The sequence below is a fragment of the Orcinus orca genome, chromosome 12 (genome assembly GCF_937001465.1).
Source record: "Orcinus orca chromosome 12, mOrcOrc1.1, whole genome shotgun sequence".
NCBI classification, from domain to species: Eukaryota; Metazoa; Chordata; class Mammalia; order Artiodactyla; family Delphinidae; genus Orcinus; species Orcinus orca.
In genome coordinates this window covers 67,669,278-67,696,921 of record NC_064570.1, presented here as the reverse complement: position 1 = coordinate 67,696,921, position 27,644 = coordinate 67,669,278, and the positions used below count along the sequence as shown (strand labels likewise).

The following is a 27,644-nucleotide window of genomic DNA, read 5'->3' as shown; positions in this document are numbered from 1 at the left end:
GACCCTCCTAATAGGTTTCTCAGTTACTTGCTTTGCTGTTAGTCTGCTGAGGCTGGTTGTACATATGTTCCAAAAGCCAGTTTATCGTAAGGTAGATAGCTAGTAGGAAGCAGCCGCATAGCACAGGGATATCAGCTCGGTGCTTTGTGACCACCTGGAGGGGTGGGATAGGGAGGGTGGGAGGGAGGGAGATGCAAGAGGGAAGAGATACGGGAACATACGTATATGTATAACTGATTCACTTTGTTATAAAGCAGAAACTAACACACCATTGTAAAGCAATTATACTCCAATAAAGACGTAAAAAAAAAAAAAAAAAGCCAGTTTATGCCTGAAGTTCACTCTGTAGTAGATTACTCTTCAGCCCATGTGTCATATGAATTTAGACATTAAACCTCAAGGTAGGGGATAATATTATATAGAAACATAGCCAAATGAGCTTTGTTTCAAACCCGAAACAGAAATCCATCAAACCATCTATTCTTCAATATTTTCTTAATACCACATTATAGCTATTAGATCAAATCAAATGTGGAATAACAAGATAAAAAAACTTTAACGCTAATTTGTTTTCAGTCCTTGAACTCTTGACTACCCACTGACTGCTTCTTCATTGTTAATTTTAAATCATATGAAACACTAAGCATTGAATGAGCATTCAGGAAATGTGGTTGTGAGGCCCTGCACTACAGATAATTTTCTGGATGATCTTGGGTGAGTCATTTAATCTCTCCAGTTCTTTTTATTTTATTTTTTTATACAGCAGGTTCTTATTCATCAATTTTATACACATCAGTGTATACATGTCAATCCCAATCGCACAATTCATCACCCCCCCCACCCCCGTCTCTCCAGTTCTTAATCTCTTCACCTAAAAATAAGGAACTTGGAGTGTTAGATTATTTCTAAGCTTTCTTTGACTCAAAAAGCCTGTGAGTCTATTCTTCAGGAAATTTTAATTAATTAGAGCTGACCTCTTGAAATTAACACCATTAACTGAAGGAACCTAACTGAATTTCATTTCTTTCTATGACAAAATTGGACACAGTGATACTACTAAGTACTATCAAGAGGACAGTGGGGAGTTACACTTACCTCTAATATTTTCTACTGATTCAAGTGGGAATGCCAAGGTATTCTAGCTTCCAGTCTGATTCAACCTTAGTAAAAGACAGAACTCTTTTTTAGTAAAAGAATTGATTCTTGGGTTAAATCAACGTGTGGATTAGTGGATCATTGTCAGAGACTGACTTCTTAGTGCTCTATTCTTGGCCTGTTGCCCTTTTAAACATTTTGTTAGTGATCTGAAGGAAACTTTTTCCAAATCAAACTTGGGAGAAATATTTAATATATTAAGGCAACAGAATCAGATTTCAGAAGAATCTCAATGAGACCTTAAAAAGTAGGCCAAAAGCACGAAGACAGACATTCACAAGAGACAAAGGTTAAGTCCGACATTTGGTTCCCAAAACATCAGCTATCCAAGTAGAGAAAGGAGAAGAACTAGTTTGACAGTAGTTGCATCTTCCCCTCTCCTTTCCTTTACCCCCACCTTGCAACGAAGCCCCACGCGGAGCTGATGGCACTGCACAAATTCTTAAAACGTGAGTACATGCCTGAGCTGCAACAGCAATAGTGTTCAGATCAAAGAGAGAAAGTGCACTCCCTATATCCTGTACAAATCAAGCCTCACCTGCAGATACGGATCAAGTTTGGGGCAACCTACTTAACAAGGCCATGGTGAATCATTCTTGATACATGCCGAGTTGGCTATTGTGCATAAGTAATTTGAAGCCAAGTCATATAGAGAGTGCTTGGGCTCTAGGGAGTCTGGTTTGTTGAGGCGTAAATGCAGGAAGGACGAGCACCTTTTAGCACAAAGCAGGGTGAGGGAAAACGGCCACCCCCAGCAGTTGGCTGGCAGCTCGCCTAATGAGGAAGTGCGAAGGCATGGACCCGCCCAGCGTGCCGGGTTGGCCTAGAACGCCGGAAGGGGCGGGGTGTACCCGAGCGCCGTCGGAAGTGGCCCTTGGGACCCCTGTGGTCAGGCCTACGCGCGTTCAGTGGGCCCAGCGCGATGGTGACGTTCCGTGACGTCTCAGTGGTTGCCGGGGCACGGTGTGGGCGTTCGGAGTCGGGCTTCTCCTCTCTTCGAAGCACCTCTCATCTGGAGCGGGCGGCTGCGACTGCACCTTGGGCGGCCGTCCGGGCCGAGAACCATGGGCCCCGGGGGCGCAGGCTGCTCAGACAGGCTGCTGCTGACAGTAGGCTGGCTGCTCCTGGCGGGCCTCCAGTCAACGTTCGGGATCGACGTCACCGCGGTCCAGGATCCCAGCTTGGCCAACGAGGTCGAGGGCGAGGGCGAGGGCAAGGTCGAGGGCGAGGGCGAGGGCGAGAACGAGGCCGAGGAGGAGGCTGAAAACGACAGCGAGGCCGAGAACGAGCCCCCGGCTGAGGCCAGGACGGATGGTAAGTGTGGGAGGCTCCTTGGCGGGGACCCGCAGGCACCCTTTGAGGGTCAAGCCTTCCCTGCTCTTTGAGGACGATGAGAATTATCCAAGTTAACATCTGTAGAGCTCTCTCTCAAAAACAACCCCGAATTTATACATTATCGCACACCTCATGGCCTTAAAAAAAAGATGTGCTAATTCTCCAAGACCAGAGCAAGATAAACGAGCACACGTATAGAAATTGCTACAGAAATACTGCAAAATATTGCTCTGGACAAGGGAATAGGTGATTATTTTTTTAAGCATCAGAGAGTAGCTTCCCACCACGGGGACCGATTTTGACTCCCCTTGCAGTTATGTTTTTTCCTTTCCATTGCAGATTTTTTTTTTTTTTCTTGAAGTTCCAAAGTGCCTGAGGTCTTCCTCCGTTTTTCACATTTGCACTTTGGGTTAGAACTCAAGGGAGTTCCCAATTCCCCTCACGGTGACACATCTAGATAAAACAAGATGCTGACAAAATTCCCCGGAAGCCCCGTGTCAGCTTCATGCAGCCTCCACCCTTGAGCACCTCTGCAGTGTGATAGTGTTTTATTTGTAAGTTCAACTTTGAGTCACAAAGGAAGGGTGGCAGTAGAAAACACCAATAAAGGGATCCAACTAGAGGCTTTGTTAGATGATACAATACATGTTAACCAACAAAGACTGAGCCTGTGTTTGATACATAAATTTGCCTTATTCTCCTGGCTCACTAAGCAATAAAACTTGACAAGCTGTGGTACATGTTATATTGATTAGTAGCTCAGGTGCTTGTAGGTAAAAGGTCAGTTGCAGGTTTTCAGCCATCTAAAGGAGAATACTTCTCTTCCCTCCATAAATTGACCCATCTGAGATTCTTTTAAATATCCTTGGCAGTCTTATGTCTCCTATAAGTACAAAGTAGGTGCTGTATTTATCAGCCATTCTTTTGCTTCCTGATGACGGATAGTGACCCTCAGCGACATAAAGAAATTGACTATCTGATGTTAATGGTGGAATTGAGGTTTGTACTGCCTTGATAACATTACATTTCAGAGAGCTTGGAGAAGTCCTTGACTTTGGAAATATGAAAAAGAGGACTAGGGTAGAAAAGAGCATGTTCTAAAGCGTAGTGGCTATTGCTTCCCTCTAGTTTTAAAAGTAATTAACAATTTAAACTGGTCAAGGGATAGTTCTATCTGTAAATGCTAGAGTTCAGGCTAAACCCAGGTGATGGAGTTATAATGCCTTAGATTCAAATTTATGTTTCATAATGTACCAGCAGAAGGTATCCAAGCGTTTCAAGCAAAAATGTCAATTCATAATTGATCAGAGTCATAGTCCAAATTATTTCACGAAGTCAATATTGATTTACTTATATATATATCAAGTGTATATTTGCTTGCTGTATATTCAAGGCACTGTATTTGGTGCTTATAAGTATAGAAGTGTTTATGAAAAATTACAATAATCAAAATAGGAAAAATTCTTAGAATTATATGAAATTAATAAGTGCAAAATGAATGAAGTGTGAATGAGGTTATGCTATCTTAAGAATGCTGGTAGGGCTAAACAAGTTACAGAATGCTTGCATGTACTTTATCATGTTTAATTCTTATGATAATCAGATAGGTTCTCCTTTCCAAATTTTGCAGAGGGGTTAAATAGGCCTGACACAGTTGAAGGAATTTGCCCAAACTCAGAAAAGCTAATTAGTGGTAGAGTAGCAATTTGGACTCCAATTTTGATGCATAGTCCCATGTAATATTGTTGCCTCAGGACATAATGCCTTTTAAAAATTACCTTCTAGCACCTCATTTAATATTTATTTTTATTGAGCTTTTAGTCCTAATCTGAGTTATGAAGAATTGATTATATGCTACAGCTAGTGGAATTCATGTCAGATTTCAGAACAATTAGAAAAAGAGAAACTTGAGATTTAAAACCAACAATATTTAGCTACTCGAATACTTATATATTCCTAAATTATCCTGCTAAATAAAGTGTTGAAATAAATTCTTAGGAATAATTTACCATCTTAACCTGAGAATGAGTAGAACCAATCTATAACATAATTTTAATGAACACTTTGCATAACTACTTCTTTTTGGGTAGAAATAACACACTCAAATTTTTTTGGAAAACGGAGAATAGAAAAAATTGGGCCCTATAATTGGCAGGCTTTTTTGTGTTTTTCTGACCTCCTATATAACTTTAACTCACCATGTATTACACTGATGAAAAACATTATTTTTAAATTATGTACAAGGTTTAAACATAAATCTTTGTAAGTTATTTCCTAATTTAATTCTTCAAAGGTTTAGTTTTCTTTTGATTTAAACAGTAATAGAAGATGTACTAGGAATGGCATTGCTTTTCTGATTTAATAAAACTTTAAAAATGTCTGCTTCCCATATGATAAGTGCTTGTATCCTCCATCCCCAAGTAAGAGTTCTTCACTTAGAAAAGTTTTCCTATGATTAAATAATGTATTTTTGCATTTATGTTTAGTTTCAAATAGGACAACAGTCAAAGAAGTAGAATTTGGGATGTGCACCGTTACATGCGGTAAGTAGCATAGAGCAGATAAATAACATTGTATTGGGACGGGGCGGGGGGGTAAAAACAGTGTGTACTCTCATTCATCTCTCACTGATTTCTATTTCTAATATCTATGATTTACACACAAAACTCAAACTGATTGCTTTACAAGGTAGGGTATTTTCAGTTCATAACCTGTAGGTCTTACTTTAAGCCAACTCCCTATATGTATATATTTTGGGAGGAGGGGCACATAAACTGCTTTCACCAAAGTAAAACTTTATCTCACAGATGTTCAGAAGATGAAAGATCTTCTGATGCATCTCACAGATGTCTTCCACATACTGTGCTGGCAAATCTATCAAGAAATTTACTTTATTTGTAATAGTCTATTCTTAATGATACATTTTCCCAATTTATATGTCATGTTTTAGAGAAAAGAGGTATTGGCTTTGTGGGGAAAATAATATTCAAAAACTATAACTTATTTTGATCATTCCTTGAATAGAAATTGGACATAAAAATCTCTTACGTGGGGGTGGGATTAAGACTACACATGCTATAATAGACCAGTGTTTCTCAAACTTAAGTGTTCACCCTAGGTGCCTGCAGGGCTTGTTAAAACATGGATTGCTAGGCCTACTTCAAAATTTCTAACTCACTAGGCCTTTGAAGGGGTCTAAGAATTTGTATTTCTAAACAAGTTCATAAATGAAGCTGATGCTGTTTTTTAAAAGACCATCTTTTGAGAACCACTATAGACTAGTGTGCTAAGAAGACAGTAGATAATTCACAATGAAATTAAGTTTATTCTAAATAGAATCTGCCTTGGAAAAAAGACAGTGACAGGAGGGAAGGACAAAAACCAGAGGATAAGAAGACAGAAAGTCCATGCAGGTATGGATCAGAACAATATGTACGTTTTTTATTTTTTGGTCAAAAATTGTGCCTGAATTGTTTTTGAGATAGCATTTTTTAAATGATGTTAAAATAGACTTAACAAAAAATTTACTACTTTAACAATTTTTTGAAGGTACAATTTAGTGAAATTAAGCACATTCACATTGCCATGCAATCATTACCACGATCCACCCCAGAACTTTTTCATCATCCCAAACTGAAACCTCCGCACCAATTCAACAGTAATTCCCCACTCCCCCCAGCCCCTTGCAACCATTATTGTACTTTCTGTCTCTTGAGATAGTTTGAAACCTGTTTTTTACTTTAACTTCTTAGTGTGTCAGAGTCAGAAAATTAGAGGAATTCTGTGTAATAAACCTGTGTTTATTCATTTGCAAATTACATCTTCTGGCTGCTTACTTGAGAAATTTTCACAGGTAGAGAATTATTTTTATGACAATTCTAGTAATTGATACTGTCCTACTCTATTATTTAAAGATGTGCTTCAGGGACTTCCCTGGTGGCGCAGTGGTTAAGAATCCGCCTGCCAATGCAGGGGACACGAGTTCGAGCCCTGGTCCGGGAGGATCCCACGTGCCGCGGAGCAACTAAGCCCGTGCGCCACAACTGCTGAGCCCACGTGCCACAATTACTGAAGCCCGTGTGCCTGGAGCCCGTGCTCCGCAATGGGAGAGGGCCCCGCTCGCCACAACTGGAGAGGGCCCACGTGCAGTAACAAAGACCCAAAGCAGCCAAAAATAAGTAAATAAATTTTTTTAAAAAAAGGTGTACTTCAGAAATTATATATTATATTTGTTTATTCAGCAATTTTTTTTTTGTTTTCTGTTTTTTTATTCTTGCCTGCTCTGTGTCAGGTATTGTTATAGGTGCTAGGAATAAAGCAGTGAACAAAGAAGTGGAAACTCTCTGCCTTCAAAGAACATATTTTTTGGTAGGGGCAAAGAGATTAAAAGTGCCTTCGGTTTTTTACGTAAAAATAAAAGGCACATTTTTCATTTTCACCACGAACTTTATTGAACAACATATTCAACCTTTTGCTCCAATACCTTCTGCCATTTTTCAGGCAACTTCATAATTCCATCTTCCCAAAACTTTTTATCTTTTTGAGCAAAGAACTGTTCCAGGTGCCTTTTACAGTCTTCCAGGGAATTGAAATTTTTTCCATTAAGAGAATTTTGTAAAGACCGAAATAAATGGAAATCTGAAGGTGCAACGTCTGGTGAATATGATGGATGAATCAGAACTTCCCAGCCAAGCTGTAACAGTTTTTGCCTGGTCATCAAAGAAACTCACAGTCTTGTATTATCCTGCTGGAAGATTATGCGTTTTCTGTTGACTCATTCTGGACACTTCGTCGAGTGCCGCTTTCAGATGGTCTGACTGGGAGCAGTACTTGTTGGAATTAATCGTTTGGTTTTCCCGAAGGAGCTCATAGTAGAGGACTCCCTTCCAATCCCACCGAATACACAACATCACCTTCTTTGGATGAAGACCAGCCTTTGGTGTGTTTGGTGGTGGTTCATTTCGCTTGCCCCATAATCTCTTCCGTTCCACATGGTTACAACGTCCACTTTTCATTGCCTGTCACAATTTGTTTTAAAAATGGAACGTTTTCATTAAACGAATGTTTTCATTACTTTTCAGTAGAGAATCGCATGCAGAAATATGGTCAAGAAGGTTTTTTTTGCTTAACTTACCTGGAACCCAAACATCAAAGCGATTCACATAACCAAGCTGGTGCCAATGATTTTCAACGCTTGATTTGGATATTTTTGAGTATGTCGGCTATCTCCTGCATAGTATGACATTGATTGTTCTCAATTACTGTTTCGATTTGATTGCTGTCAACTTCAACTGGTCTACCTGACTGTGGAGCATCGTCCAGTGAGAAATCTCCAGCACAAAACTTCACAAACCACTTTTGACATGTTCAGTCCATCACAGTACCATCTCCATATACTGCACAAATCTTTTTGTGCATTTCAGTTGCATTTTTACCTTTCTTGAAATAATAAAGCATTATATGCCAAAAAATGTTGCTTTTTTTCTTCCATCTTCAATATTAAAATGGCTACACAAAAATTCACCAATTTTGATAAGTCTTTTTTTAAATGCACGCTGATATGATAGCTGTCACATACTATCTAACAAAATTGTTTCGAGTGAAGTTAAAGACAACTAAGTGCTACTAGAACCATCTTACGGAAAAAATCGAATGAGCCTTTTGGCCCACCCAATAATATGTAAAACATGTAATATGTCAGATGGTGATAAGTTCTAAAAAGAAAATAAACCATAAAAGGCAATATTTCACATCTATAATTTTAAGTATTAAGAAATCTTTTCAATTTATAACAACTATTTAAAGGAAAAAATGCCTTAGTGAAAATTCTGTTGAACCCCAAAACAGTATTTTAGCAGTCAAAAAGTTTTCTTTTCTTGGAATACACAGGCAGATTTTTAAGTATGGACTTACAGAAAATCTCACATCTACACACATCCTTGCGATAAACTGTATCTGGCTAAGTAAATGCATAAAATACCTGCTTGGAAAATATGCATTTCAGAATAAGGCTATGCCTCTAGAGAAGTGCCATTCATAAATTCAAGGGGAGCCATTCTGCAGCCATTCTTAAGCATCTCTTTTAATCAAGAGACCTTTCCCCCTCCAACCTTCCTTCTCTTTATCTTATATGGAGTACTCTCCTTTGTGTCTCAAAGTTTGGTCCACAGACTTGCTATATCAGCATCGACTGAGACCTTGTTAGAAATGCAGAACCTTAGGACCTACTGCAGACCTAGTTACTGAATCAGAATTCACATGTTAGTATGTCTCCAGGTGTTTTGCAATCACTCTGAAGTTTGAGGAGCGCTGTTATAAGCCATCTCTAGACTTCAACTTTCCCTTGCCTTACGAATGGGTTTTATGATTAACATCTTGCAGGGACTGAAAGAGGGAATCTGGTAGAAAGGATATCAAGATGGGCTATTCCTTAGCCTGTGACAACAGAGTCTTAATCACAGGTCATTTATCACAGGACATGTTCAACACGTCACTGAACCAGCTTTTATCATTTCCTTCAATTTTGGTGATGGTAGGGCAAACTCAGTGGAGATCTGAGATCAGTCAGTAAAGACGTGATTTCTTGCTCTGAAATGTATTGCAATTCTAATGAGAGTATCTTTTTGGAAATGGAGATTTGGTCATTAATAGTCTATCCTGATGTATTTAATACAGGGATTTTTACCAATTTAGATACTAAAAAGCATCATTTATGTTAAAATCTAATTCTTGTAATTTCCTCTGCAAGCTCAACCCACCCCACCCCCCAACAAAAAAGTTCCATGGTCAAATAAACTTAGAAGATCCTGTGTACTACTGTATTTCATCAAATCTAAGACTTTCTTGGCTGTGATAATCACATTTTATGCATCTCTAAAAAAGGAAAAATGCTGCCATTCTTGACACACTGTCAATTCTAAGATGCATTCTGATTTCAAAGATGTTAAAATGTAAAAATTTTACATCTTAGATCAATGAAAGTTTCCACATAAAAGCACATTAATTTACTAGCATATTAAAAGTTCCCCTAAAATTCTGAGGAAAGAGGTTCCTTTCATTTTAATGTAATGTATAATTTCCAAATGTATATAATCATGGAATCCTTTTTCTTATGGTAACAACCAGAGGAAATAGTGTTTCATGTAACTCGCTTTGGAAAATGCTGTTTTATGAAATAATTCAAAATGAGGGACCTAAAAATATCTAAATGTTATTACCCTGAATTTAGGAATTTAATTTCTGAAATTAGGAGAAAAGTCTCAAAAAGACCTAGGTGCAAAAGTAAAGGAACTCTGGAATTATTATTATTATTTTTAACATTTGCTGATTTCTTTTACCAAAGGTGTTGGTATAAGAGAAGTTATATTAACAAATGGATGTCCTGGGAGTGAATCCAAATGTATCCTACGGGTGGAAGAATGTCGTGGACCAGTAGATTGTGGCTGTGAGTTGGCCTATGTATTGGAGGGAGACTGAGGAAGCATTTACTCTGGGGAAATACCCTTAACCTCAGGTTGCCGTGAGTGGAAGGAGGTGATCAAATGATATACTGAAAGGAATTCATAAGAAAACTTAAGCTTCCGCTTCTCTAGACAGTTACAACTCTTTCTACTTTTGCTTCACATTTTTTCAGTGATGTGTAAATTTAACATACATTCTCTAGTACACTGCAACCATATTGCACTCAGGGTCTGTGGTGGAGGCTGTCCTCAAGTGAAATGCTTTTGACACTTTGGTCGTGACAGCTTATCAGTAGATTGGTAAACCCTACGTTGGGAACTTCGAGAGCCACTCTATACCACCTTTCACTAGTCAGATTCCATTATCTTCAAACATGGAAGGGGCAGAGTGTATGGGGCGGGAGGGGGGTTCTGACCCTAACCAGTAAATTGGAAGCCACTAGTAGATCTCAAAGTTTAATAGATCACTAAGTAGTTTGCCCTTGCTATCTCTTCTTCACGATTTATTCTGCTGAAGGAACAGACAGGTATGGTGTTTTCTACCTGCCTCTTTTGGCGACTTAATCTTTGACGCCTCTCTGCTCCTCTACAGTCAGACTTTCAGTAATACATTTGCTAACTTCCAGCATGTAATTGGTTTTAAAGTTGGAAGTGACTTTTAAAAGTAGTATTGTGTATAAAGCAGTTTACAGTGCCCATTGGTATATATGTATTTAATTTTTCTTTATTTCAGGGGGTAAACCAATTTCAGAAAGTCTTGAAAGTGTTAGGCTAGCATGTGTTCATACATCTCCTGTAAACCGTTTCAAATATATTTGGAGACTTCTAAGGCCAGACCAAGTGAGTAATGAATGTATGTAATTTGGTGCTTTCTAGTGAGTGATAAAATTTGTTTCCCAGTGCTTGATGACTCTCAGAAAACTTTCTCTTTAAAAGCAGTTTGCAAAAATGAAGTTAAAATCATGCAACTTTATTATTATTGGGATTTAAATTTTTTCATTGCTTAGGGAGGCTAAGACTTTACATATGCCTTAGGGCCAGCTACTATCAGAACTTAAAAACACCTATTTTATGTAAAGTGTTCTATTTTGGAAGCAATAGTTTCATTTGTATATATAGTACAAACAGTACTGATAACAGTAGCTAACATTAATAGAGGACTTATTCAGTGCCAGACATACACAAAGTGCTAGAGTTTCTTTTACTCACATAAAAATCTGTGAGGTAATTCCTGTCATTATTCCCATTTACAGATAAATACAGCTGTTGCTCAGTATGCTCAGGGGATTGATTCCAGGACCCCTTCAGATACCAAAACTGGGGATGCCCAGTTCCATATGTAAAATGGCGTAGTATTTGCATATAACATAAGTACATCCTCCCATATACTTTAAATCATCTCTAGATTATTTATAATACAATGTAAATGCTATATAAATAGTTGTAAATAAAATGTAAATGCCAAGTAAATACTACTGTGCAACCAATTCAAGTTTTGCTTTTTGGAACTTTCTGGAATTTTTTTTCTGAATATTTTTAATCTCCGGTTGGTTGAGTCCACTGACATGGAACCCAAGGATATGGAGGACGAGCTGCAGCTGAGATGCAGAGAGTAACTTGCCCTGCTTCACACAGGCAGGAAGTTGGTACTTGTTATCTGGATTATCTGACTTTAAAATACATGTGCATAATTAATTACTGTACTAGAATGAGAGAAAGTGACTCTTATTTTGTTACAAGAAATAAATTGTTTCCTGATCTTAAGTTTTCATGAAGAATGTTGATACCTTTTTTTTTCTTTTAAAATAGCAAGCCATTATACTTGCAAATGATTCAGCAATCCTGGAGGTTCACAGGGATACTCACCCCAAGGCTTTTGAGTGTGAAACGTTGGATAATAATGAAATAGTAGCATCTATTAAATTCACAATCTATACAACAACTGGTAAGTACCCGGCAATGTTTTGGTTTGCTTATATCTCAAACTTCAAAGCACATCAAAATCACCTGGAGGTCTTGTTGAAACACAGATCATTAGCCCAACCCCTATAATTTCTGATTCTGTAGATCTTTAGTGGAGCTGGCACAAGAATTTCCATTTCAAACAAGTTCCTAGGTGCTGTTGGTCCAGAGATCACATTTTGGGAACCACTAGTTTTATACCATTTAGACTTTTCTACAAGGTAATACTTAATTCTTATTTTTTTCCACAAAGAGAGTCAGATGTACCTCACTTTGGGAAACTGGTGTATTCCTGAAGTATCTCCAAAGAACAGTCCTTTAACTTGAATTATATTCTTACTTTTACTTCTATCACAGAGGTGAAAATGGATACATAGAATTCTAATGGATGCTTAACAAAAGTTTTGATACAGTAAAATAAATAAAATTAAGAAACGTTATGTCAAAGCACATCTTTTTAAAAATTATTCATTCGAAGACATTTTTTTATGAAACAATACAGTCCTCAATATATGTCACAAAACACAAATCTTGACCCGAACATAATTTTACATGTTAGAAACTGTGCTTCCCTTGCAAAAAGGATCCATGTGCATGTCTTTTCAATTTAAACTATGACGTCTTCTATATCCAAATAATTATTTCCTTTTGTTGAGTTGCTCTTAACCATTTTTATTGTTGTCATCTGTGTTTTTGGGTGTGTGAGGGGTTTGGTCACAAGTTCTTTTGAGAATCCAATCAAGGCTCAGGAGGCTTTTCCCAGAAAAATACCCACATATACTAACATGCCAAAAGTTACCCATAATTTTAAGAGAGTTCATGGATTTCTTGAAGCTATTTCTCAATCCCAAGTAAAGAACTCAAGCTGCAGTCTAGAGATACCATGAAACATAACACCCTTTATTGAACTGGAAACAAGATAAGGTGTTTTGGGGGTGATTTTAAAAAATAAACTATAACTTTCTTTGATGTGTTGTTCAGTGTCCTTAAAAAACCATCTTTATGGTGAAAGCTAATAACCTTACTCCTATGTTGGGATAACAGGTGTTATTAAAAGGATAATTTCAATCAAGTGCTATAAAAGGCAAAAAAGGACCAAACATCATCAACTAAAAAGTATCTCAGTGAGTCATAGTTCAGGATATTAAAGGATTCAAAGGCCATTCTCAGTTATATTCCCCACAGCTTGGTCCCTGTTAGGACAGCTTAGTAGTGGTTAGCTCTTCCTATGTTAGAAGGCAACATGTGTAAGCTAAGGGCTGGAGCACAGACCCCAGTGTCAGCAAGTGAGACAAAGTTGATTTTTCTCTCTTGTAGCTGTCCAAGGCTGGTGGGGTAGCTCTGCCATCTCAGCACATGCACTGGTTAAATGACAAAATGTTTTCAGAAAACTTTGGTATTTATTAGTTTCTTTTAAAAAGGACAATTGGGCATACCGCTGTGACAGACCCTTTTGGCTCTTTAGACATCAAACAAGTATTTTGGCTATAAATGTTCACACAATATGGTACTGGCTTGAAACGAATGCATGATTGAAATATTTTCAGGGTAAATATGGTTTAATTAATGAAAATGTCCCATCCATTCTCTCATATAACAGGTTTTTCACTTCCACAATAGTTGTCTTTCATAGTTAGGCATGGTTTTGATTGAATTATGTCCCCCTGAAAAGATACTTTCAAGTCCAAACTCCTAGAACTTCAGGAATGTGACTGTGTCTGGAAATAGGGTGGTTGCAGATGTAATTAATTCAGTTAAGACAAAATCATACACACTAGAGGAGAGTGGGCCTTTAATCCAATATGACTAGTGTCCTTATAAGAAGAAGGAAATTTAGACACAGCCACACAGAGAGACAGGAGAATGTATGTGAAGACTCAAAGACACGCGGGGAGAAGACAGCCATGTGAAGACACACGGAGATTGGAGTTGTGCTATCACAAGCCAAGGAACATCTGGGGCTACCAGAAGCTGGAAGAGGAAAGGAAGGATCCTTCCCCAGAGCCACTGGAGAGAGCATGGCCTTACCATCACCTTATGTTCAGACGTTTATCTTCCAAAACTGTGAGACAATATATTTCTGTTGTTTTTAAGCCACCTAGTTAGTGGTACTTTGTTATGGTGGCCCTAAGAAACTAATATAAACATAAACTTAGTTTTTCTAAAAAGTGAGAGCATCGAAATTCAGCCTGTTTTTTATCAGAAAATTTCAGTAGAAATGCAGACTATCTTTTTATTAGATACAAAAGTAATCTAAGGGACCCTTGCAAGAAGACTACCATTGAAATGAACCAAAATCTTTATACCTCTCATTCTCCATCTTCTCTTGGCTAGTATTGCAGGGTAGTAGATAAATGGAAAGAAATTTTGCATTTCTTCTCAAGTTTTAATCCTAAAAGGTTTTTTTAAATTTGAGCTTAAAAAATCCCACTGCTTCTATAAATCTAAAATTATCAAAAATAAAAAGATTTTTAAAATCCAACAATGTTGGAATATAAATATGATATAAATTGTCTACCATACTTGGAACTATTTAGCGAGATTACTAAATTGAGTTTATAGCTCTAGAATTACCAAGGAAAATGGAAGATTATACTACATGGTGTTTAAAGAACAGGAAGAAAATCCAGATGAATAAGCAGTTGGGATTGCCCATATATGAGACTAATTCTGTTAGAGTGGTACTTACCAAAATACTAAAATACATAAAACATAGCTTGCACAAATCATTATGTCTCCCTGGATGTTGGTTTGCTTATCTGTATAAAAGTTGTATAAGATGAACTTTCTGGCCCTTCCCCACATGAATCTTTTATGAGTCTACGATTAAGGGGCCAGGAATAGCCAAAAGAAAGCTACATAATTCACTAAGTAAGTAATGCTTGATATAAATTGAATTTTTATCAGTTTACAATGTAGCAGTGTTATAATGCATATGGTAAACTGGTCATGTCTCCATAATAGCATTATTTTCAGGAAGAACAGAAAGATATGGGAGAGAATGCTGATTTAAAAGTGGTGTTTGGCTATTCATATGAAGAAGAAAGAGCTTCAATTCCTACTTTACAATGTATACAAAAATTAGAGATGTATTATAGTCCTAAATGTAAAAGCTAAAACCATCAAGCTTAAAAAAGGAAACATAAGAGAGTATCTGTATGATTCAGGAGTAGGCAAGTTTCTTTTTAGACATGACAAAAAACAATCACCATAAAGGAAAGACTGCTAAATTAGGCTTCATCAGAATTAAAAACTTCATCTTCAAAAACTGGTGTTGAGAAAACTGGACAGCCACATACAAAAGAATGAAAGAAGGTCACTATCTTACCTCATACACAGAAATTAACTCAAAATGGATTAAAGACTTGAATGTAAGACCTAAAACCATAAAATTCCTAGAAAAAACATAGGCAGTAACCTTATTGATATAGGTCTTAGTGATATTTTTGTAGATCTGACTCAAAGACAAGGGAAACAAAAGCAAAAATAAACAAATGGGACTACGTCAAACTAAAAAGCTTCTGCACAGCAAAGGAAACCATCATCAAAACGAAAAGACAACTTATGGAATGGGAGAAGACATTTGTAATGATATCTCTGATGAGGGGTTCATAGCCAAAATATATAAAAACTCACACTAATCAACAACAACAAAAAACAAACAACCTGATTGAAAATTGGGCAGAAGATCTGAATAGACATTTTTTCCAAAGAAGACATACAGATGGGCAACAGGCACATAAAAATATGCTTGACATCACTAATCAGGGAATTTCAAATCAAAACCACAAAGAGATATTACCTTACACCTGTTAGAATGGCTATTATCAAAAAGGACAAGAAATAACAAATGTTGGAGAGGATGTGGAGAAAAGGGAGCCCCTGTGCATTGTTGGTGCAGCTACTATGGAAATCAGTATGGAGATTCCTCAAAAAATTAAGAATAGAACTACCATAAGACAGCTATTTCACTTCTGGGTATTTATCCAAAGAACATAAAAACACTCATTCAAAAAGATAGATGCACCGCTATGTTCACTGCAGCATTATTTACAATAGCCAAGATATAGAAACCACCTAAGTGTCCATTGGTGGATGAATGAATAAAGATGTGGTATATATACATACAATAGAATACTATTCAGCCATAAAAAAAGAATGAAATCCTGCCATTTGCAACAGCGTGGATGGACCTTGAAGGTATTAATCCTAAGTGAAGTAAGTCAGTTGGAGAAAGACAAATACAAAGATTTCACTCATATGTGGAATCTAAAAAAACAAACAAAACAAAAACACACTCATAGGTACAGAGAACAGATTACTGGTTGCCAGAGGGGAAGGGAATTCAAGGGTGGGTGAAATGGATGAAGGGGGGAGTGCAACTGTATGGTGATGGATGGTAACTAGACTTGTGGTGGGGATCACTTTGCAGTGGATACAGATGTCAAATTATAATGCTGTACACCTGAAACTTATGTTAGAAAGTTTAAAACTTCAGCTCTTTAAAAGGAATCATTAGAGGGCTTTCCTGGTGGCGCAGTGGTTGAGAGTCCGCCTGCCGATTCAGGGGACACGGGTTCGTGCCCCTGTCCAGGAAGATCCCACATGCCGCGGAGTGGCTGGGCCCATGAGCCATGGCCGCTGAGCCTGCGCGTCCGGAGCCTGTGCTCCGCGGTGGGAGAGGCCACAACAGTGAGAGGCCCGCGTACCGCAAAGAAAAAAAAAAAAAAAGAAAGAAAAGGAATCATTAGAAAAATGAATAGGCAAGCCAAAATCTGGGAGAAAAAAAAATTATAAAACAAGTACAGCAAGTACAATCAGTTTGGGAAAAGATCTTGCAGTTTCTTGGAAAACTAAGCATACCTCTACCCTATGACCCAACAGTTCCACTCATATGTATTTACCCAAGAGAAATGGAAATGTATGTTCACAAAATGACTGGTGTGAGAATGTTCATAGCAGTTTATTTATAATAACCCCAAACTGAAACAGCATAGGTGTCCATCAGTAGGAGATAGAATAAACTAATTGAGGCATAGTACCCAGTAATAAAAAAGAAAAAAACTATTGATACATTCAACAATATGGTTGAATCTCCAAAACATTACACTGAGTAAAAAAACCTTACACAAAAGAATGCTTAATGTATGTTTCCCTTCCTATGAAGTTCTAGAACAGGCAGAACTAATCTATGGTGGAAAAGAAAATTAGGACAGTAGTTGTCCCTAGAGGTTGGGGCAGGGATTAACTGGGGGGGTCTCGAGGAAACTTTTGGGGTATAGTAATATTCTGTGTATATTCAGGGGTTTGAATTATATATGTCTGTTTGCATTTGCCAAAACTAAATAAATGCACATTTAAGATCATTGTGCAATTTGGTGTTCATAAATTTTACCTCAAAAGAAAAAATATAAACGAATGTTGAACTCTAGTTAATGATATGCCTGTTGAAGAATTTTGTAGGAAGTGTGCAGACATCAGCAAATTATCTTGAAATGCATCAAAAAATAAGATGAATCAATGGATTGAGAAGAGTATGGATAGAGGGATAGTTAAAATGTTGATGGTAGTGTCTAGGTGGTGGGATGTTTATTGTCAAATGCTTTCAACTTTTCTGTGTGTTTGAAAAGGACACTTCTAACACGCAGAGCAAGTTCATTAATAACTTTGCTTCCATTAATTCTTTCTGTATTTTTCTAGAGTTTTTCAAATATAAAGTTTCCATTTAGATATCCATTTTCTTTTATTTTCCAGTAGTAATAATCATCAGGTGTTTTTTTCTCTAGAATTGCAGATGAAAAGATCAAGCCGACCAGACATTGATGCAGTCCTAGTTCTGGTTCTGACCATGGGAGTTATTATGTGTATATTTGTGGTCTTTGTACTGATCTTCATAATTATAAACTGGTAGGTGAAGGACTGAAACTAAGCCATCACCCTTGATTGATGTCCTCCTTGTCTGCCCCTCCCTGTCTGTTGAATCCAAGGCCCTGTCCATGATGCTTCTCACATGGGTTTTGAAACTGTCCAACTCTCTTCATCCCTCCTGAGACTCTCCTAGTTCAAGCTACCTAATCTCATGACTTGATCCCCAACTATGAGAAAGCCTTTCAATGCAATTTTTACAATTTTACGTAGTAGTTGCTAAAGAAAAACGTTTATTGAATTAATATTTGTGTTGTCTAGTTGTAGTTATCACAACTTTAAATGTTGGTTATTGTAACCTACTAATTCATTTATATGAGAATATTTCTGATACCTACATAAGTATCACCCCCTGGTACATCTGAGGGCTCATCTACTATCACAATGCAGCTGGTGCACCACACAGTAAAAATAAATCATGACTAAGGAGGCACTTCTATATATAGAAAACTAAATATAAATCTATTTAGTTTTCATTTCATAAAAGATTTAAAAAATGTTTTTCTTCCAGGGCGGCAGTTAAAGATTTCTGGGGGGCAAAAGCCTCGACACCTGAGATACAGTCTGAGCTGAGTTCAGTGAGATATAAAGATTTATCCAGTCTTGACCAATCACCAACTTCAGAAATACCTGGACATGAAGATGATGCTTTAAGTGAATGGAATGAATGATGTATGGATGATGTATAGCAAACCAAAGGAGATTAGAGCATATCAGATTCATTATTATAAAAATAAAATATATAGTGAAATACTTTAACAATATTGTAAGTGATTTATTATAGTCTGAAGGTAATGTAATATGAGAAGGGGCTGTTTTAATCAGTGCATCTTTGTGGTGGAGTTATCAAAAAGTTTTAAATTTGTTCTCAACATTTACCATTTCAAGTAATCACTTGGTAGCTTTTATCTAGAGGCACACACACAAAATCTTTTAAACACATTTTTGATCACTTTGATCACTTCTAAGGTGATTTGCCTGTTCTGTCACAAACAAGAAAATAATATATAGAAGATGCCTTGCATATTAGACTTTCTTCCTGCTGGGAGCACTGGATTGAACTTGCTTAAAGCAAACCATACTTTAGAATCTCTGCAGGGCATGTGACATACAAAGCATCACTTTTAGCACATGAAATAATAATAATGATAGCAACCGACACTTGGTAGCTACTATGTGCCAAGCATTGCTCAAAGCATTTTACATGTATTAAGTGATTTAATTATGATCGCGTATAGGAAGTATATAAGGAGGAACTGAGGAGGAACTTGGGGATGGCTGAGTAAATGACGTGAATTTAACATGCCCTGCAATTCTCACAGAAACAGTGAATTAAGGAGTTTTGCATGACCACTGGTAAGTACCTTCATTGTGTTTGGTATGCGGGCGATAACATCTCAAAACTTATATCTGGATATCATCACTGGCTTTTTGTGCTGTGTCATTATGTGATACAGTTGTGGTCAACTATCAGACAAGATAACAAGACATTAGATAATTTGATTTGGTAGACTTCATCAGAACTTAATTTTCAGAGTCTATGATAGTAGCACAAAATACACTTAATTTTTTGTTTAGATGAACTGTATGCCAACTTTATTGCTATCACTATGGAATTTATCTGATGAAAGCATTAACTCTGCACATCTGTGAAAAAGTCATTGTAGATGGGCATTTATGGTATACCTCCCTATGGTAGCCTAGACAGAGGCTGTGTTGTGGAATTATCCATGCTTTTTGTTATACAGCACTTGTATTTGAGAGAAACAATGAAGAATTGGGTGGAAAATTATTTTGTTATCTGTTGTAGGAATTCCACTAGGGATTTTAAGTGAAAAGAAATTGTTTTCATAAAATCTTTCAAAAGAATTTGTGTGTGTGTGTGTGACACCCCTTCTTCCCCCCATATAAGTGTGGGGGAAAAAATAAGCCTTCTTATTCCTGATTAAGTATGGTCATGTAACTTCGGCATAGATGCTAGACATTCTTGAATAGTAATTACTATCAATTCTTATTTTTAAAACCATGAACAGCGGTCGTTTCCAACTATACTTCAATGACCACTAATGTTCAGTCAGGTTAACAGGTTTAGTTGTCAGTGCTGTTCACTGGATGTTCCTGGCTGTCTGCTTACCAGCCATGTGCTAGGGCAGTACCTCCTCCGCCCCTTGTGATTGGGTGGGGTCATGTGACTACTTCTGGCCAATGAGTTATGAGCCCAGATTTCAAATGTCACTTTCAGTCTAGAACATTTCATTGTGAAAACATCCAGAGCTCACCCTTCTCTCTGCTAGAACAACCAGAAATGTTTAGATGGTGGCTTCTTTGACACCTTGGATCCCAGAGGGAAGGCCACATAGCACAGGATCTCCAGTCAATAAACAGTGGATATGTAGTGTGAGAGAGAAATAAACTGTGTTATTTTAAGCACTGAGGGTTAGAGACTGTTTGATACAGCAGCCTTAGTAAGACTATCCTGAGTGACACGTGTTTTCTGAAAAATAAGTTTTCATGGTCAAATGAGTCAAAGACCTCTTCAGTACAGGACTTCCCATCAAGGTGTTATATACATTGTGACTCTCCAACAAGGGGATATAGGTGCAGTATTTTCCTAACTTATTGGTGGTCTGTGGAACAAAATTGAAAGCCTGCCATCCCAACTCAGAAACATACTTTTGAGCAGGACTCTCTGGCAGGTCTGTCTACGAGGAGTCAAGGCTCAGTGAGGTAGTCTTTCATAATGTATAACACACAACAAGTCAGCAATGCAGCTTGACAACAGTAGCACCTTCCCTCTTAGATCTTTCAGTGTTACTTAGACCTTTCACTCATCCAGACCCACCTTGATGGACTTTCTTGAAATCATCCTCCTAAGACCACAGCTCCTCTCTCAAGTCCTATGACCACACTGCATTAAGTTCAAATAATCGACAAATCTTATATTGAAGTGGATTATAATATGTTCCAGGTCTCCATGAACTCACTCCAGGTCTCATGAAAACCCTCTGTCTTTTGCCACTTGGTCATAGTCTGTGTGTAAGGGGATCTCTCGCTGCCATGGGCCATGGGGTCTCTGTTGCACATCACTAAAGATTAATGGGGCCAGTCACTTTCCTCTCCAGGCAGACCAGGCCAGAGGCATCTTCTAGTTCCCATCTACTCCTAAATTCCAGACATCTGTTACTTTTCCTGGTCACCAAAATATCCACAAAAAAAGCCTTGAACTTTGCATCTGGATCCAGGAGGTAAAAAAAATGTAAGCAATTATATACCAAAAAGAGACCTTCCTTTTGGACCCCAGGACATTGGTCTCTGCATATGCAGCAGCTGGATTTTGTGAAGCATTCAAATAACACCATACTCACCAAGAGAATCTTTCGTTTGTCCTTCCAATCAAGTAACATTCATTGGGCTACCCCATGGGCCAGATACTGTACTAGGCACTAGGAATACAGTCTGTGCAAAAAAAGCAGAAAAGATCCTTCTTCTCTTGGAGTTGGTCGATTACCCAAGACAGCCATTAAAATTAACTAAAACTGGGATGAATAAATTGAAAGAAAACTGCACATTTCTATGAAGCTGTAGTAGGGGAAATGACATTTAAAGGAGCTGTAAATGTACACACTGCTATATTTAAAATAGATAATCAACAAGAACCTACTGTATAGCACAGGGAGCTCTACTCAATACTCTGTAATAACCTAAATGGGAAAAGAATTTGAAAAAGAATAGATAACATGTATATGTATAACAGAATTATTTTGCTGTGTACCTGAAACTAACACAACATTGTTAATCAACTATACTCCAAAATAAAATAGAAATTAAAAAAATAAAGGAGATGTAAGGCCCCCATAGGAGTTACTCTAGTTAATGGGGAAGAGGGCCTAGGCAGAGGGAACAGTAGTTGTGAATGCTCTGAGTCAGGAAGGAACATGACACATCCTGAAGAAGGGTTAGCTGAGCTGGAGTGTAAAGAAAGAGGAAAAGAGTGGTGGGAGATGAGGCTGGAGATGTATGCAGGAACTGGTGATAGTGTGTGTGTGTGTGTGTGTTTACAACACACATGAAAAAATATAGCTAAGTGACCTGAGAATACAAATCAAGGGAGTCATTGTTGAAATTGGCACTCCTGATTTTTTTTTGCTATACTGCATTTGCCTATGCCTTCCTGGAATTCATTTATTATCGGCCTTTTAACAAACAATGACTATTGATGCTCACCTAGATAGGGTAGTCTATACTATTTGGGTTCCTTTGAGTCCTACTGAAATGCAAGATCTCATTAATCAGACCTTAATTCTTATCCATAACAGTTCCTAATTCACTCTCATATTATGAAGCTAAGAGCTAGATAGAGAAGATTAAGAGTTCACAACAATGACCAGGGCTGGTGGGTATGCCTCGGGGCCAGCAGCAAGCGATAAAGTGGTTGATAGACATAGTAGGCTGCGGTTTTCTGCAGTCTTGAACATGACATGTAATGACTCATCCTGTTGAAACACATTTGAATTTTCTTTAGTTAACATACGCATAATGTTTCAATTCAAAATGGTTTTCTTCCCAGAGTGTTTCTAGTATAATCCATATATTCTCTGTTTCTGTCTCTTGATCTCTTGAAAATTGACGTGCTTTTTTGTTGTTGTTGTTCCACTTTACATTTTAAATCTACTTCCCCAGTCATTTTTGGTTATATTCTGGAGGACAATCTTTTTGGAATTCATAACCCATCACTGTTGTGATCCACCAGCTGTCTCAAAAAACATATAACCCATTCACATGGTTATTTAGGCTTTGAGGTCTGTGCAATTTTATTATCTGTGATCAAGTCATTTGTGTGATGGAAAACAATTTGCCTTTGACAGTTTTCTGTTCTTGTTGAAAATGAAACTAGGATGTTGAATATCAAGGGCTTTTTCCTTCACCATTTAAAGGAAATAAATTGCAAAAGGGAACGCATCTTTCTTTGATGTTCAACTTCTACATTTTGTGAAAATACCCAGTGTATTTAAGTACATGATAGGTATTCAAGTTTTTTTCTTATTAAAAGGAAAATTTAGGATTAAGCAACAATTATTTAAATCGTGTTCTTAGAGACATGTGTACTAGTTGGTTATTTTTTGTACCTGTCCATGTATTTATAAATATAGACCTTACTTGAAATAACAAGAGCCTCTAGGCTCTGTAGTGAGTACTTTCACTACATGAAAGTACATGACTATCTCTGCTAAGTGAAATTTGCATGAGAAAAGGTCCAAAGGTGGCAATGTAAATGGTTGCTTTATGTGATGATAGTAGGATATGTCCTTGAGGAATGTTTCCATCACTGTAGAGAATTTATCCTGAGCTACCTACAATGCCCACTGAGTTTCTTCTTCACTCAGATATATTTTTTGGAGGGTGTGCATTATTTGTTGAGGACAATAGGAACATCACAGCTTCCTTTCTGTACATTAATCTTCCTCCCTTTTCTGACAGATATGGTTTTAGGTATTCCTGAGATAAAGCTCAAGGTGATTTTGGACAAACTGGTTGGGTTTAAGCACTCTCATTAGAAAGGCATGTGAGATTTGTATCTTTTACGCAGTACCCCAAGGTAACACCAATAAAGTGATTTACAAGGAACAGAAATCATCTGACAGTAATGAAATCATGTTCTTCCAGAGCAAACAATATAAAACCCTAGAGGTAATAGGGACAGGAAAGAGTACAGTACAAGCAATACTCTTTTGTATGCTCTGGGGTAAAGCAGCACACAGCATACAGTTATTAGCGTGAGCAAGCTTCATAAAGGAAGTGGATGTGCTGGGTTGCTTTGCAGCAGGAATAGGAGTTGTGTCGATGTGCACGAGTTGGGAGCTCTGTGGGGGAGGATGACGTAGAGTGTTGGCCTGAAGTGATGAGTGCCTGAATCTGATGGCTAAAGATGCCAGAGGAGCTAACAGGGTCAGAGGAAGGAGTGCGGGTAGGGTGCGGCCTGGGGGCTGCAGGAAGGATGAGAACGAGTTCTAAGCAGGTGCAGAGTCATGGGGAGGCTGGAAGGTGAAGAGAAGCCAAAGCAGAGTGGGAGAAACAGAGTCTGAACAGCAGGAAAGGAAAGTGGACTTGGCAGTCACAGTTGGCAAAGACTGGAGTAGGGAACCAATGAGAAAGAGGCCAATGAGAAGGAGTTTGTGTAAATCAAGGCAGGATGTGATGAGTGTCTTGGCAGCAGAGAGAAATAAAAAAGAACATTTTAGGGAAAAAAAGATTTTAAGTAAAGCTAGATATGAGGATATACAGAAAGAACATGAACGCAGAAGCCAACTTTAATCTCTCTATCGTTACCTTCCCTCTCACCTACTCCTTGTTAATTAGTCCCTATTTTATCAAAAATCTCCTTTGACCTTCAGTAACACCGCTTTCCATCTACCTCCCTGTCATCCCCTTTCTTATGGCTTAATATCTTAGTCTTCCTTATCTGTCTTTTGGATGCCTCTAATTATATATCTCCAACCTGAACAGATCCCCAGTGCTTTAATTTTGTATTTCTGCTGTTGGATATTTCCTCATGGATGCACTGCTATTATCTTCAGAAATTGAAGTTTTCTTTATATACGTATTTTTTAAAGTACCTCCTCTGTGATATCACTATCTTCCAGTCATTCAGTCTCAAAACCTCACCTCTACATATCCAAATATTTTCCGAGGCCAGTAAATGTCTCCCTAGAATCTGTTCTTCCTTTTCATCCAAGTTCAGACTCACCTTTCCCTAACCCTCCTAGGGGATTATCTCTCCCAGCTGTCTCTGGCCATTCAGTGCCCTTCAGGCAGGTTTTCTATTAATACACTGGTCCTTTTTCCTACGTGAAGAATTTTATTTTAGTTATTCAAGTGCTTCCACAATTCGGCCCAAAACCCAACTTGAACTTTGTCTTTTATTCCTCCTATATGTGTATCTTTAGCTTCAACAAGATCAATCCATCAACTCCCCCTCAAGCGTGCCGTGTGCTACATCCGCAGCTTGGTCCTTATTCTTCTTCTTCAGGTGGGAATTTTCATTTTCTTTCTTCCTCCATCTCTCATTTTCACTTCTCTTTAATCTAAATCTTAGCCACCCTTTAAGCCATTCCATCACAAAGCTTCCCTTTTACACTGTACATATTAAGCCCCCATATTAAAGAGACCAAAGCATTTAACAACTAAATAAGAGGTTTATTTTCCTCTCCTACGTAATAATCTAGAGGGAGGCAGGCAGTTGCCTATGAGTTGATTTGGAGATTGTCTATCTTGTTGCTCTACTCATTCCCGTGGTGAGAGCTTCAGTAAGGGCAAAAGGCACAGTTCCAGACTACAGTAAAGGCAAAAGAGAAAGTTGAGGATAAAGCAGCTTCCTTTGGAGGGTGTGACCTGGAAGTTGCGCACACCATTTACCATTCACATCTCACTGGGTGCCCTTAGTCACATGACCATGCTTAGCTGCAAGGGACGCTGGGAGTCTGATCCCAGTTAAAATTCAGAATCGTATTTCTAAAAGGAAGAATGTAAAATAGGGGGTGGAAGGTGCAGAGAACACTGGGGGGAGGAGAGGAGGAATTAGCATCCTGTGCTACAACCACCAACCCCACAAGGAGCTCTACTGCCTCTAATCGTCTGTACTGATCTGCTTACATTGAATTTATGCTCTTTTCTTTATTTCTTCTTTTACATTTTTCTTAGCACTCCACCTAAAATATAAGCTCCTTGAGGACTCCAACTGCGTGATATAATCTTCGTGTCTGTGTACCTAACACAGTACTTGGTACACAGAGGGTGTGTAAAAATGATCATTCTTGCAAATTATGGTGATGATGATGCCTTTCGGATCTGAACATGATTGGAATTTGTGGTTCAAGCTGAGAGAGAAGAACCTATGCTACATTATTCTTTTTTTTTTTTTTTTTTTTTTTTTTTTTTGCGGTACGCGGGCCTCTCACCGTTGTGGCCTCTCCCGTTGTGGAGCACAGGTTCCGGACGCGCAGGCTCAGCGGCCATGGCTCACGGGCCCAGCTGCTCCGCGGCATGTGGGATCTTCCCGGACTGGGGCACGAACCCGTGTCCCCTGCATCGGCAGGCGGACTCTCAACCACTGCGCCACCAGGGAAGCCCCACTACATTGTTCTTAATGCTACATTAAGACTCTGTGGTAGGAAGAGCATTACAAACTCCAAGAGAGCTGAAGACTGGGTATGCTGCTGCTCTCTAGAGCTGAATATTCTCATACAATGAGGCTTAAAATGGGAAATTGACTTACTCAAAATTCTTTGTGTGCTTCTCAATTTCCCTGTGTTCACAGGGAAGGTTTTCCTACACACTTAGCAAGTGCAAACATAACGCATTCTTTTGGCTGCCATGTCCAGGGGCTGCCTTGGGTGGTCTGTTTAATGGCTGTCTTCACAAAGTAGAGGTGAAGACCTCTTTTCTACCCAACGGGTGGTAGAACCAGGGCAAGACTCAGGGTGGGGAGGGGTCCAGTGGCACTTTAAGATCCTCATAAACTTCACAGTCTCATCAATTCTGTGATATGAAAAATAGAAGACTTCCAAAGTATGCAAATGTAGCTTTCCTGATCCCCCCACCATACTAGAATGCTGCCCCTAATTTCTGCTTTTGCAGAAACACTAGAGTTATTATGTTCAGATAAGCAAGGTATTAGAGCTTTCTCAAATGCAATGGATGGGAGGATAATGGGACGACAAAGATCTGATTGTATAACATATACTTTGTGCACATATTCAAGTTTTACCTAAAAGTGCTTCAGCATCACTTGGCTAATTTCCCTCCTTCCATGTGAACATATTGGGAATCAACAGGCCCGAGGAGTTTACGTCCAGACTCACGATCTCATTGAATCCTTATAACATCTGGGTGAGGTCATTATTAGTCTCCTTTTAAATATGAGAAAGTGAAGGCTTAGTGAAGGTTGAAGAACTTACCCAATACTATGTGAGTGTTAAGGGATAGACTGTTAACTCTGGTGTTGCTGACCTCAAACCCAGACCCCTTCCTACATACAACCAATTTATGAGCATGCTACATTAAAGATGGCAATAAGATAAGCAGGCATTCTGAACGTGAACAGGGGCGATGTTTCAAAGGAGGAAGGCAAAATTTCATAGGCAAACCCGTGGAAACCAATGAGATCATGCAGCTAACTACTTTTAGGTTAGAAATTGGGTGACACCTCACAGAAGCCATGCTGTAGTATGTTAATGCAAATAGAGTAAAAATTCTCCATCACTTCAAAAGGTTAAATGTTGTGACTCCAGATACTAAACTGCTAGAGACAAATTTCAGACCGGTACATTGACTCTGTCAGCTATCAGAAAAGCTAAAATGAGCAGTGCAAGGTGGCCATGAGAGCAGGGTGATGGTGGGAGGATTTCAGAAAAAAAGAGGAAAGGGATTACATGTGAATAGTCAGGAAGCTGTCATTGGTAACGGACTAGGTCAAGATGCAAAATCCTACAAAGAAAGGACAGGGTGTGTGTAAAAGGAGTCACATAAATAGAAAGAAGTGACCTTCTCAACAAGGGAAATGGAAGCTAGGAGCATGAGAAAAGAACTACAGATGGCCAAGAAGCCATTGACGTCAATTATAAACACTGCCACACTGAATGAAATTGGCAAAACCGAATTCCAAGCTCATTTCATAAAGAAGTAAAAGAAACATGGGTACAGAGATAATCACTTAATAATTTAAAGGCTTCTGGCAAATGGAGGGGTCAGAAGAGGATGGGTAACAAAAGAAGTTTTTGAGGTAAGAATTTTAAACACTAGACCATGGCT

The 27,644-nt window shown here is 38.3% G+C and overlaps 1 protein-coding gene across 1 annotated transcript; it reads left to right on the top strand.

The window, feature by feature from the left end:
- Window positions 1–2,219: 2,219 nt before the first annotated feature.
- Window positions 2,220–18,596, top strand: SPACA1 (sperm acrosome associated 1). Its single transcript, XM_049695482.1, has 7 exons — window positions 2,220–2,469; window positions 4,977–5,033; window positions 9,833–9,934; window positions 10,684–10,790; window positions 11,760–11,895; window positions 17,699–17,819; window positions 18,349–18,596. Exons 1-7 carry the CDS (start codon window positions 2,220–2,222, stop codon window positions 18,506–18,508), a joined length of 933 nt encoding a protein of 310 aa, XP_049551439.1. The 3' UTR covers window positions 18,509–18,596.
- The last annotated feature ends 9,048 nt before the right edge of the window (window positions 18,597–27,644 follow it).